The sequence below is a fragment of the Schistocerca piceifrons genome, chromosome 6 (genome assembly GCF_021461385.2).
Source record: "Schistocerca piceifrons isolate TAMUIC-IGC-003096 chromosome 6, iqSchPice1.1, whole genome shotgun sequence".
Lineage (NCBI taxonomy): Eukaryota > Metazoa > Arthropoda > Insecta > Orthoptera > Acrididae > Schistocerca > Schistocerca piceifrons.
The window spans coordinates 11,214,760-11,226,878 of record NC_060143.1 but is presented as its reverse complement, the minus strand read 5'-3'; the positions used below and the strand labels follow the sequence as shown (position 1 = coordinate 11,226,878).

Here is a 12,119-nt window from a genome sequence, read left to right as displayed (position 1 = left end):
AAAATTGGAGATACTGACAAGAAAGTGTGACACAACATATTGATATTAGGTGGTGTTGTGCACATGGGATACCAAGCATACAAATGTCCCAGAAAATAAATACCCTGATCAAATTATCAAAAACATTATGCAGTTTCCTATAAATAAACAGAATGGAGCTGTAAAATGGTCAGGACCCAGTGACCAACTTTTTCATTAAAATATATATTGCACAGCACGAAAAAAGGAAAAAGAAAAAATTACAGGTTACCTTGTTGAGGCATGCAACGTACTCCAATGAATACAAAACAGGATTGGCTCTACTTAGATCTGCCACTATGTAAACAAGTTGTGGGTGTAATTGCTTATATTCAGGCTACACAAATAGTACTGGGCACAGGAACACACAGAAGCGTGCACCCAGCATCAGTAGCTTACGGCAGATGGTGTCAGTGAGTTGTGAATTATTGTTTAACTGCCATATATGTGTGAGGGTTAATCAGCAAATTATGAGAGCTACTAGAAGTACTGTATGAAACTGATATGAAACTAGTTTTTTTAATAATTGTGGATAATCTATTTACAGATGTGAGCCAAAGAACAAATAATAAATAAAAATGCGTGCTGTAGTGCAAAGACATGAGAATGCTTAAAGGACCCTTAATTGGTCATGACAATAATCAAAGATGTATGCAAGAGGTAATTGGTGGCACAAATCCAAGGTGATATAAAAATTAAAAAGGTTAAAATTTAAATAAGATTGTAGCATTAAGTACTAGAGGCCTACAACACTGTTAGTGTGAGATGCACAAAAATTGCGAGGTCGTCCATGGGGAACAAATGTAGAAGCATTTCTTAAGTACCAAAACGTTTTCATATGAAAGGATGTGTTGAGGCACATGCCAGCAGTAGTGAGCAACCCTTAATCTCGAAAGTATAAAGCAAATCTATGGTTAATAACTAATGTATAAATGTGACTCAGCTTCAAATATCATATTATGAAAACTTTACAAAACCCTGGAGAGTCCACCCAGAAGTCTCTCCTGCAACTGCTGAAAAAAGAATTTATCTTTGAGCAGAATTTTGCAGTTTCCCATTAAAAAGACCTGGTTACTCTACTTCAGAGACAGACCTTTCCACAACTAGCATGCCTGTTGTCATAAAATATCAAAAATTTATATATGATCTTCCCCTTATAGGAGACTATCCTCCTCACACAATAAAATTTATTTAAGAACAACTGCATGATCACAGAGTAAATTATTAAGGTAACTTCTCTCCTATGACTGCTCACATCACACAATTATTTTACATTTACCAGTCACTTTTAAAAGCAATGTGATGGACTCTCAATTAATAGTTACTTGGTTTGTTTTCTGGTGAACATCTTTGTGAACCATCTTGAAGGTAACTTTTTCAATAGAAATTCACCAGTATGCAATAAATCCTTCTTTTACCAGTCTTGTGTTGATGATATTGTAGCTGTTTTTAATGGTGAAATGTCCTAGACTTTTATGCTGACTAATGAATTTAGTGTGCTCCATCCAAAAGTTCTGTTTACTTATGAGAACGTGTATTTGGATGGAGTGCTAAATTCCTTGACTTATGGTTACACCCAGTAGATAGCAAAGTCCATATTGGCGTTTTCAGAAACGCAACCACCAACAAATCTGTTATTCACATGTCATCATGCCACCCCTGGAGATAAATTTTAGCTTTTTTTTAAATTGTTCCTAAATGATTCTGGCATCAGTGTAGAACTGGAGAATCTTAAATACATTACTACAAAAATATTGTTATAGTAGTTACATTGCAAACCATCTTTATGAACTAAAAATGATCAAAGGCCACAAATGTTTCCCACATAATTTGTCACTGGTAGAAAGCAACTGTGTGCGCTTGCCATTTGTATGCAATTTTTTATGTGATTTGGATAGATTTTTTCATGGGATGGACATACCAACAAGTGCAAGCCTCAGCAACCTGCAGGCACTGTGCTGCTGCAGCCACGCTGCCTTCCTGATTTTCCCCATATTCAGCCAGCTCATACTTAATTTGTTGTTTTGTCAAATAAGAAATTCTGACCACTGGTCTTGGAACCATGATCCACCATCGTTAACAAATACACCTGAAACCAAAAATATCCAAACATTAATTTGATTCACATAAATTTAATCATAAAATTTTACCCCTACCACTAGACTGGATCAGAACCCTGCCACTCGTTTACAACCATGCTCCGCTACCATTGAAATGCACTAGGGAGCTGGTGTTGAGTACAAAGGTACTGAGCCATAATGAATTTATTAACGTTTCGAAATACACTAATGAATGTATTTTTAAAAAGTAAAAATCCAAGAATAACATCAAATTGCCTCCAGAACTGAAAAGGCTAAATTTCAAAAACACAACTGATAGCAAACACCTTACAATGGCCACAGTGTAAAATCACTTCCTTTAAGTAAAGAATATTAAATGAAGTAAAAATAAATTTACATTACAAACAACAAAACATATGATCAAATGAGTATGTCAGAGATATCAATCATCACCTATTGCCAGTATTTATCAAAATGCCATTGCCTTTGAAGTAGCCAAAATGACTGACAAATGTGGTTCAAATTTATGGTGATAGAGGCGGTGGCAGAGGCAACACCAGTAACAATAATTCCTCCTTCTCCACTAACATAGGATGTAGGTTGCTGCTACCACAGTACTAGAAAACCTTATTAAACATTTCAATCATGGTACACAGGCATATTTAACTAGAGTACAGTTAACAAGAGATAGAATCACCTATCCTGTAACACAGAGGCAACTCGTTAATTATTCAGTAAAACTTAACATACTACAAATGCAGAAAAGTACAAACATTGTGCAAGAAACTTTGACTTGGATACTGAGGCAAAAATTTCCCCTTTTTTTTTATGCAGACAATTTTTAGTAAACAGCTCAAGCTCATGATACTAGCCATCATGCATTCTATACCCTCAGATTCTGAAATCAGTTTGGAATAATGATAGCCACAAGCCCACACACATTGACAGAACTGAATTCCAGTAGTAACAGGCAAAACCTTCATGAATAACACATTTATATATATATAACATTGGGCAACCAGGATACGGAGTCAAAATAGCCACCACACGACACCAAGTGACGTGCAAACTAATCTGATGCTCACTGTGATTTCTCGTAAAATCCTGTGCCCGTTGACAAATGCTTGCTTAGAGAGCACTGAGAGAAGAAAGTAACAAAGATTACTTGTAGTCAGAAACCCACGAGCATCAACCACCAGACCACGTCCAGTACTTGCAAAGGTCAGACCATCTCCAACCCAGTACCACAATGGATACAAACTGCTTGCAACTTCAATAGTAGAGGACATGCCGAATACTGTGGATCCTGCCAAAGTAGCTTTTAAGAAGCAATGTTCACAGCTGTGACCAACACTCAGCCCCGCCAAACCCACAGTGAGCAAAGACACCAGTCTGCCAGGCCATGGCAGATGCTGGGCCACAACAACAAGCCACCACACTTGCTCTCCTCGCTGCCCATGTCACACTCTCCACTTTTTCTCCAGGTCTCCGCAGCCCTTAACTATTTTCTCCTCTAGCCTACCCTCTGCTGGCAACAGTAATGCTCCATGCCCTCTTGTGGTCAGAGGGATTCCAAATCCACAGGAATTATGCGGAATTAAATGCAGGTGCACAGCACAGATTCCATGCAACATGTCTAAGCTATCTTGTGTTTGTAAATAAAATAAAATAAATAAATAATATTGGTTACTTTTTAAATTGTAATTTCTAGCCTTCATGTTTTATATATAGCTTTATTATTGGGTATGGTACTGGGGTCAAACAACTGCCTGAAGTAATCTTTTTTATATGTGCTCGTTGGAACTTCATGAACCTGGAGCTCCTGATCTTCCACAGTTTATGATTGCTTGCAAGGCCTGTAAGGCATCTAATCTGAGGATGACGTCATGACATTTTGTTAAACCATCAAATTTGATGGGATTTGTTCTGTCATTGACAGTTATTCTTGCAATAGATGTTCCTGTTGGCTGGAAATGATGACATCAATAAGATGTCCTAAAAATCTTGGTAACTGTTTTTCTTGGAGAATTTTAGTCTGTGGTGCACTCAAATCCACAGATGGTCACCTTGTTTAGTTTTCCTAAATTTGGCAACTAAGTGAGTGGTTGGTTCTCTGGTTCTCTGTACAGTAATGGGGAGTGGATATGGTGTGTTCAGGAGTGACCTTGTCCATGGGAAACTGATTAGCTTGCTACCATCAGTCAACTATACTTGTCTGTCCTTCCATGTGATGTTATACTCAGTGAAGGAGCTGGTTGTACCTGCATTAGTTGAGTACTGGGTTCTCGTTTGTTGTTGGCAGCATTAACCCTAGCTGACCAAGTCCAATCTTTATGATCTGATAGTCAAATGTAAATACAAATATATTCTCTTATTATTTGTTGTATTGGAGAAGCCAGGGCATGCCGGTTTTCCACAACGGCCATAGGGACCACATTCAGGAGTCAGTTATATCTCTTTTTCAGGAGTCGGTCGTATCTCTTTTGTCCAACTTTTTCTGTTGCATTTTCTTCATGTGCTTGCACCCCTAGGTGGATTCTTCTGTTGTTGTGACATCCTTTACCAGAAGAGCTTGGTATTTGTCTTCTGTAACTCCTTTCATCAAATGAGACATTTTGTTGACTTCTGTCATATTTGGATTCACAATGTTGTGAAAGGCCAAACAATTCATGAAAGTATTCAAAAAGATTTCGGGCTCCCAGCCAGTCGTCGTTAGCTTCCATCCACGATATTTTGGCTGGACATCTGCCAGCCATCCTCAGGTGAGCCATCAAAGACTGGCAAAGACGCCCTCCATTCCGCAATATACAGCGTGCAGCAAGTATTCCGCACACGCGTCAAAATCATATTGACAGACGAAACACACTGCCCGCCAGCAGTGCCCTCGCTGGTGGAACTGCAGAACTCAGCTGTCTTCAGCGTTGTCAATTGTCGCGGCCATCGAAGTACTCTGATGTCTTCGTCTGGAGCACATCTTAAAGATGATGGGGTTCCACGCATTATCTCGCTGGTAGCCATTGGCACGGTTCATAAGATTGTCTGTTATGTGAATTTCCACTGATTCTTTTATGACAGAGTCTTAAAAGGACGTTGCTGTGGCCAAAATTGTTGTCTTGTCATACTCCATTGAGTGTCCAGTGGAAATGCAATGCTCAGCAATTGCATACTTGCTTGGCTGCAAAAGGGTAGTACAGTGTTGATGTTCAGTGCAACGTTCTTCTACTGTTTGCAATGTTCGTCCTATATACGACGTGCCACACTGACAAGGTATTTTATAAATTCCCGGCTTCCATAATACCAGATCGTCTTTCACTGATCCCAGCAGGTCGGAAATCTTCGACGGTGGACGGAAAATCACTTTCACTTCGAAACCGTGGAGGATTCTTACAATTTTGAAGGAAATGTTGCCAACAACGGAAAGAAAAGCTAAAGTTTTAGTAGGCGTGCTCTCGTATTTCTCTACTCCCTGTTTGTTTGGCTTGATTATTAGTGCCTTACTAATCTGCTATCCATTCTCTTTGAAAACCCTCTCCAGGCTACCAGCTAGATAATGCGTGGAACCCCATCATCTCTAAGATCTGCTCCAGACGAAGACATCAGAGTACTCCGATGGCCACGGCAATTGACAACGCCGAAGACAGCTGAGTTCTGCAGTTCCACCAGCGAGGGCGCTGCTGGTGGGCAGTGTGTTTCGTCTGTCAATATGATTTTGATGCGTGAGCGGAATACTCGCTGCACGCTGTATATTGCGGAATGGAGGGCGTCTTCGTCAGTCTTCGATGGCTCACCTGAGGATGGCTGGCAGTTGTCCAGTCGAAATATCGTGGATGGAAGCTAACGAAGACCGGCTGCAAGCCCGAAATCTTTTTGAATATTTAGTTCATGGGGAAAATTTTAAATTTCACAATTTGTGAAAGGCCAAACCATTCTTTATGCATGACCATGTCATTTTACGATGATGTTGGCACTTTTCTTGAATTTTATTTCTCCTAACAGACTTAATTGTCACCAGATGTTTTTTTCAGCTTAGCCTGGAATTTGTCCCAGCTATTGAGCTTCTATTCACTGTTGTTCATCCATTGCTTGTATGTGTCACCCAAGTGAAAGTGTATATTCACCAAACCCATCATGTCATCCCACCTGTTGTATTTGGTGACTCAGTTGAGTCCTTTCAGTCTTTTCATCTGGATCTGACCTATGACTCCAAGATACACTGACAGATGTGTGATGTGGTGATGTGCAGCTGACTTACCATTTTCTGGAATCCATCTGTTGCCTGAACACACACACACACACACACACACACACACACACACACTCACACTCTCCCTTTCCTTGGTAGAATTTTTTTCTGACACCAGTGTATAGCCAGAACACAACTGACCTCCTGGATGAAGAGTGCAGTTATTTATACAAACATTGAATATTCTGGTTATACAAACATAAGGTATTTCAAAAACTTTCCACAAATGTTAAATCCAAAATAACAAATAACTGCTGCTGGTCAGGTTTGAACCAGTCACCTTTAGCACACCAGCCAGCAATACTAACCACTACATCACAGTATTGAAAGGATAGGCTAATGGGAAATTGATGTGGTTTATTTGTCTCACTAGACAATAAACTCAAATTCACCAAAGATAGAAACTGATGCCACATATAAAATTGTTTGGGTAAGACTCTCTATCAAGGTTGGAGATCAACTTTTAATTTCAAGCTTCTGTCAACCACTAGACTCTGTTGCAGTGTTTGTAGGCTATTGCTGTCTGGGTCTCCTACTGATGTTCTGTACATCAGTTCTTCAGTATTGGCATAGATGTTTGTTCTGTTTGTTAATTATTCTTTCAAGATTTTTAATTTTTTAAATTTTTTACTTTTTTTGCACTTTTAATTCCTACTAAAAGAAAATGTACATGGTATGGGATTTAAAAAATCATCTCTTCTATTAACTGAAACAGCTATAAAGTGTCATGTAACAACCAATCTCTTGCAAATCTGATATTTTTAAATTTTTGTATTGCAAGGAAATTGCAATTAATTTCTTCCAGAGCCAAAGGTAAATTGATATCTACTTAAAAAATCCATTTTTCTTACAGTATTTTATACTATTGTGTGCACCAACAACAACTCAGAAATGTTGCAGCAGTAGTACAATTTATAAATCTCTCACTTAATTATCATTATTAAATTTGGTTGTACAAATACTTTTTATATAAAATGTGAATAGGAATGCTCACTGTTTATTGCATCTATCACTTGCTTCTGCTAATTTCTTGCACTACACAACATGTGAAATTTTCTTTTTAATGACTTTTTTTCACAGAATTATCTTGCCCGAAGTCTCATAGGACACTGTTACTATAAGCTAGGTGATAAAAAAAAGGCTGCTGAATGTTATAACTTCGTTGTAGATGCTGAAGATCGTCCCAAAAACCTACACCTGGTAAACATTAGGTAAACTAATGTTTCACACATTACTTCTGTTTTAAATTTTTCATAGCGGACTTTAGAAAGTAAATTACACTTGTTGTTCCATGTTAAGACCACTGCAAAACAAGAGCAATGCATTATGAAAACAGAGTAAGTGTTCCGGGCTTCCTGCAGACTCAGTTCTGCTGTGACACAGTTAACAGGTGCGTCATGACATGGAAGTCAAATGGTACAGCAGCTGGAAACATACACCAAAATTAAAATTCTTACGGACAAAATGGCTATATCACATGCAGCATTCACCATCACATTCTGGAAGTATATGGACCAATACAATGTTGCATCCAGCCATGGTGAAATGATGCCAACAATTTAACCAAGGCTGCACAGATGAGGATCGTGATGATGAGGAAGGAAGGCCACCAAGATCAACTACAGACAATAGTGTCCAGGCAGTTGAGTAAATTCACAACTCATAAATTATTCAATAAAAGAGTGCTCACACGGCAGTTGTCAAATGGTTCCATGATCAAGGACGGGATTTCTATTATCAGGCAGATGAGCTATTGGTAGAACATTCTGACCATTGGCTATGGAGACTCGGTGACTATGTGACTATGTTGAAAACTAGTGTCATGCATCTGTGTCATTTTGAAGTGTTGTGCAGCATTCAATAAAAGTTACTTGGTCTGTCACAATAATGTGGAACTTACTTTCTGAAGTCCCCTCTTATGCAAGGTATCTATATATTGTCTGCTCCTACTTTAAGAACACCTATTGTGAATTTAGCATTATCTCCATCCACTCTGAAACACACACAAGTGTGATTTTCTTTGTAATTTTCTGTTGACAATAATTAGTTTTGCAAGCAAAATTAAATCATCCTATTCAACAGTCAAATGAGTTTTGTTGTTCAGGCCCGCTTACTTATACCAGATAAATACGCAGATCCTATGATTTTATTTAATTATGCCATCCCAGCACAAGCTTTACAAAACTGTGCTCTTTTAACCCAATCAATTCATCCTTAACTATGATTTGTATTTGTATTTCTTTATTGGTCCTGTAAATCATGTTTAGGTACATATTTTGCACAAGCAATGTAGGACAAGTCAGGTTGGTACAGTATATACATCATCATACACATTGTTATTTTGAAAAGATAAATAATTAAAAATTATTCAATACATGTTGAATATTAATGACAACATTTATATAATAAAATAAAATGATAGGTTGGTTAAGAATATTTGAGCAGTTACACTATACTTTTCTGGCACTCTAAAAACTCAGAAACAGAATAGAAGCAGTGGTCAAGCAAGTACTCTTTCAGTTTCACTTTAAACTTTTGTAAATTTTGCATATGTTTCAAATAGGATGGCATGTGAATGTGCAGCATTATGCCAGTATGATACACTCCTCTCTTACAAATGTTTGTACTTACTGTACTGACATGCAAATAACGCTTCTGCCTAGTATCATGAGGGTGGAAATCACAGTTATACTTGATGATATTTCCATCTTTTAAAATACTTCCTTTTGTGAAATTTAGTATTTCATACATATATAAGCAAGGAAGAGCCAGTATATTGAGATTTTTAAAAATTGGTCTACAGGAGTCTCTGTACTTAGCATGGTTTATTATTCTAATAATCTTTTTCTTGCACCCCATCTCTGAGAATGAGACCTATGCCTTCCCATCTGCTAGATGAATAGTCACTACATTATGTTAAAAAGCTATTTAAGCTTCCTATGTCCCTTTCTCACCTGGGACTACCACTACTGCTGCTACTGCTGCTGCTGCTGTTGTTGTTATTGTTGTTGTGGTCTTCAGTGCCAAGTCCAACTTATTGCAACTCTCCATGTTATAGTATTCTCTGCAAGCTTTTTCATCTCTGGACAACTGCTGCAGCCTATGTCCATTTGAACCCACTTGCCGTATTTAAGCCTTAGTCTCCCTCTACAGCATCCCCCGCCCCTAACTGATCCTTTCTTTTAATCAGATTGTGCACAGCAAATCTTCAACAGTCTTCTTTAGTACTATATTTAAATATCTATTTGAAACTTGACTAACCTGAATTTGCCACATTGGTCTCACTGATGTCTTTTTGGTATCTGGTTCCTTGCTGTAATCTGATCCTATAAAAAATTTAAGTAATGGATGCAACACCGTACTAGTTAGCTTGGCTTCTTATTATATTTATTATCATTCATAGTCTTATGATGATGATCAGCTTGTCCACATGAGTTCACACAGCATTTTGATCACAGGTAGTAATTGCACTACGTTGTGGAGTATTTTGACAATGGTGACTTAATTTCGGTATTTTTTCTGTCTCCTATTCTTTTAATGAAACATAGTAAGACATTTACACATGTTTACAAGTTGGTGACTAAATGAGCACCGAAACAAAGATCTAGCACAAATACATTTACACTGGCATGGAATAACAACATACAGGTGTCAGCAATTTAGTTACTGGGTGCCAACTGAAATTGAGATGTTAACTTGATGCTTTCTTATCATGTACAGCTAACTCTTATACATAGATGATGATTGAGTGAATACTAACCATGAACATTGAGATGTTAATGTTAAATTGCTGCTTGCTCTACACACACTGACAGAAGCATTTTCCATTACTCACATTTATAGATGAACATAAGAATAAATTACAAAATATGGATATACATTCAGGTAATTCATACAAAAGAGAGCAAATTTAGAGGATACTGAATTATACTGGGAAAAATAACAAGTCTATTTCACAACATAATAGTAATAACTATTTAAAAATGGTTTGGATAACTTTAAAATTAACAAAATAATAAGAACAATGCTGGGCATACAATGTAAACATTAATGAATACTTACCAAGCTACATGTAAATTTCACAGGTTCTTAATTTTGTTAATTTGCTTAATTTCTCAACCAACACATTATTGTGATAACTAAAATTATTTCCTAGGTCAGAAAAATTATGGCAAAAAAACACATTTAAGGTCAAATAACACAAGTATTTACCGGGGTGGTAATTTTAATTATCAATAATTTCTGAAATAGAAAGTTCTTGGGAAAACCATAATGCTTGTTGAAAAGAGGGCTGAAGAGGTTTTGACTGAGGTACATTATTTTACAAATTGCTTTTGCTTACTGAAAATCTCAACTCCATGTGTTATGTAGGTATCAAAAATGTTTAATTATGGTACCTTTTAAATAAATTTTTTGATAAATTAATTATTTATTGGTAGTTAGACATAATGGGCATACTTAGTGAACAATTAAATTTTGTGAACATTGGACTTAATAATAAATTGGTCGTTTCATGTAACTAAATCATATGTATTACATAAATGAAAAAAGAAAATATATATGTATTTTTAAGGAGTAGAACTGTAGTAAGTGCAGCCATCTTGAGAATATTATGTTTTGTATTCCCTTCTTGTCTGAACTGTTTTTCATCTTAAGTTTCACTTCTGTAGAAGGCTACACTCCAGAAAAATATTTCTGGAAAGGGCTTTCTAGTGAAGGAGATATCAAGGTGGTAAGGTAATGACCATGGTTCTCTCTTCTAATCATCAATACTTTTATTACACAACAAACGTACAGGTCGAAGACTAGGCCAGAACTGAGGTCCCGGAAGTATACAAACAAAGATCAACTCGAAGACATAATACACATATGATGTTCTGGCCTATCGATCCATGGATCGACACCACATAGCCCCCCCCCCCCCCCCCTACCCTGCAGTATGGAGTACGTACTCGAAGGTGGAGGGGGGGGGGGGTTGGTGAGAGTTTAAGTGGGTTACAGTGAGTTCCTCTGCGCCATGTTCACGGGCCGTGTGGGAGGAGAGCATAGACCACATCCTGGAATGCTGATGCTGAAGTCTTGAAGCGACATCGGCGGTTGTAGTCGTCGGCTGGTGCGGGAGCGCTGGTGTGGAAAAGTGTCGTTGGCAGGGAATCTAATGATCACCTTTCCACTTGGCCTAACATAAGCATGTAGGTTGCCACACGTAGCACTTCGAGAGATTTTGAAATGCTTCACTACACACTGAGACACACCAACTAATAAGTCACACGAATAGTCACACGCAAGCAGCACTAATGCGGTATCACCACTAATGACAACAAAGAAACCACAAATGTCATTAGGATGAACGTGGGTAGAGAGCTCATAAGTGGCGCCTGCTAACAGAGAGGTATGCTGAGCCGGTGGGGTGGGGAAACCGTAGCAGGGTGAGGGCGGTGTGCTGTGAGTAGAGGGGTGAGTGTCAGACGGTGAGGTCTGAGTGGGTGTGGCAGGAACCTGCGGGATGCACCGGTTAGAAGAGCGGCACGGTGTGCTGTCGCATGAAGATGGAACTGTTATATTAGAGCCGTGGGAGCTGGGGCCTCTGCTATGGGAGCCAGGATGCGGAAAACTCCGGAATGAGTGTGGGCTCGTTGACGGGGCCGGTGTAGGCATGAGTTTACTCGAATCATGAGCAGAGGAAGAAGGCCGAGGGTGGCCAGAGAGTGTGGTCTCTTCAATGGTGGGTGAGGTAGGGGAAAACTTGACGTGTGCAGGTTTAACCTTTTTGAGGGAGACAGTAGTTACTGAGCCCT

The 12,119-nt window shown here is 38.4% G+C and overlaps 1 protein-coding gene across 1 annotated transcript in view; it reads left to right on the top strand.

The window, feature by feature from the left end:
* The first annotated feature begins 5,960 nt into the window (after positions 1-5,960).
* LOC124802800 (cilia- and flagella-associated protein 70-like) overlaps positions 5,961-12,119 on the top strand; it is a 66,460-nt gene continuing 60,301 nt past the window's right edge. The window contains exons 1-2 of the mRNA XM_047263802.1: positions 5,961-6,038; positions 7,402-7,532. Of these exons, the coding sequence (XP_047119758.1) occupies positions 5,961-6,038; positions 7,402-7,532 (209 nt within the window). The remainder of the gene's footprint in view (positions 6,039-7,401; positions 7,533-12,119) is intronic.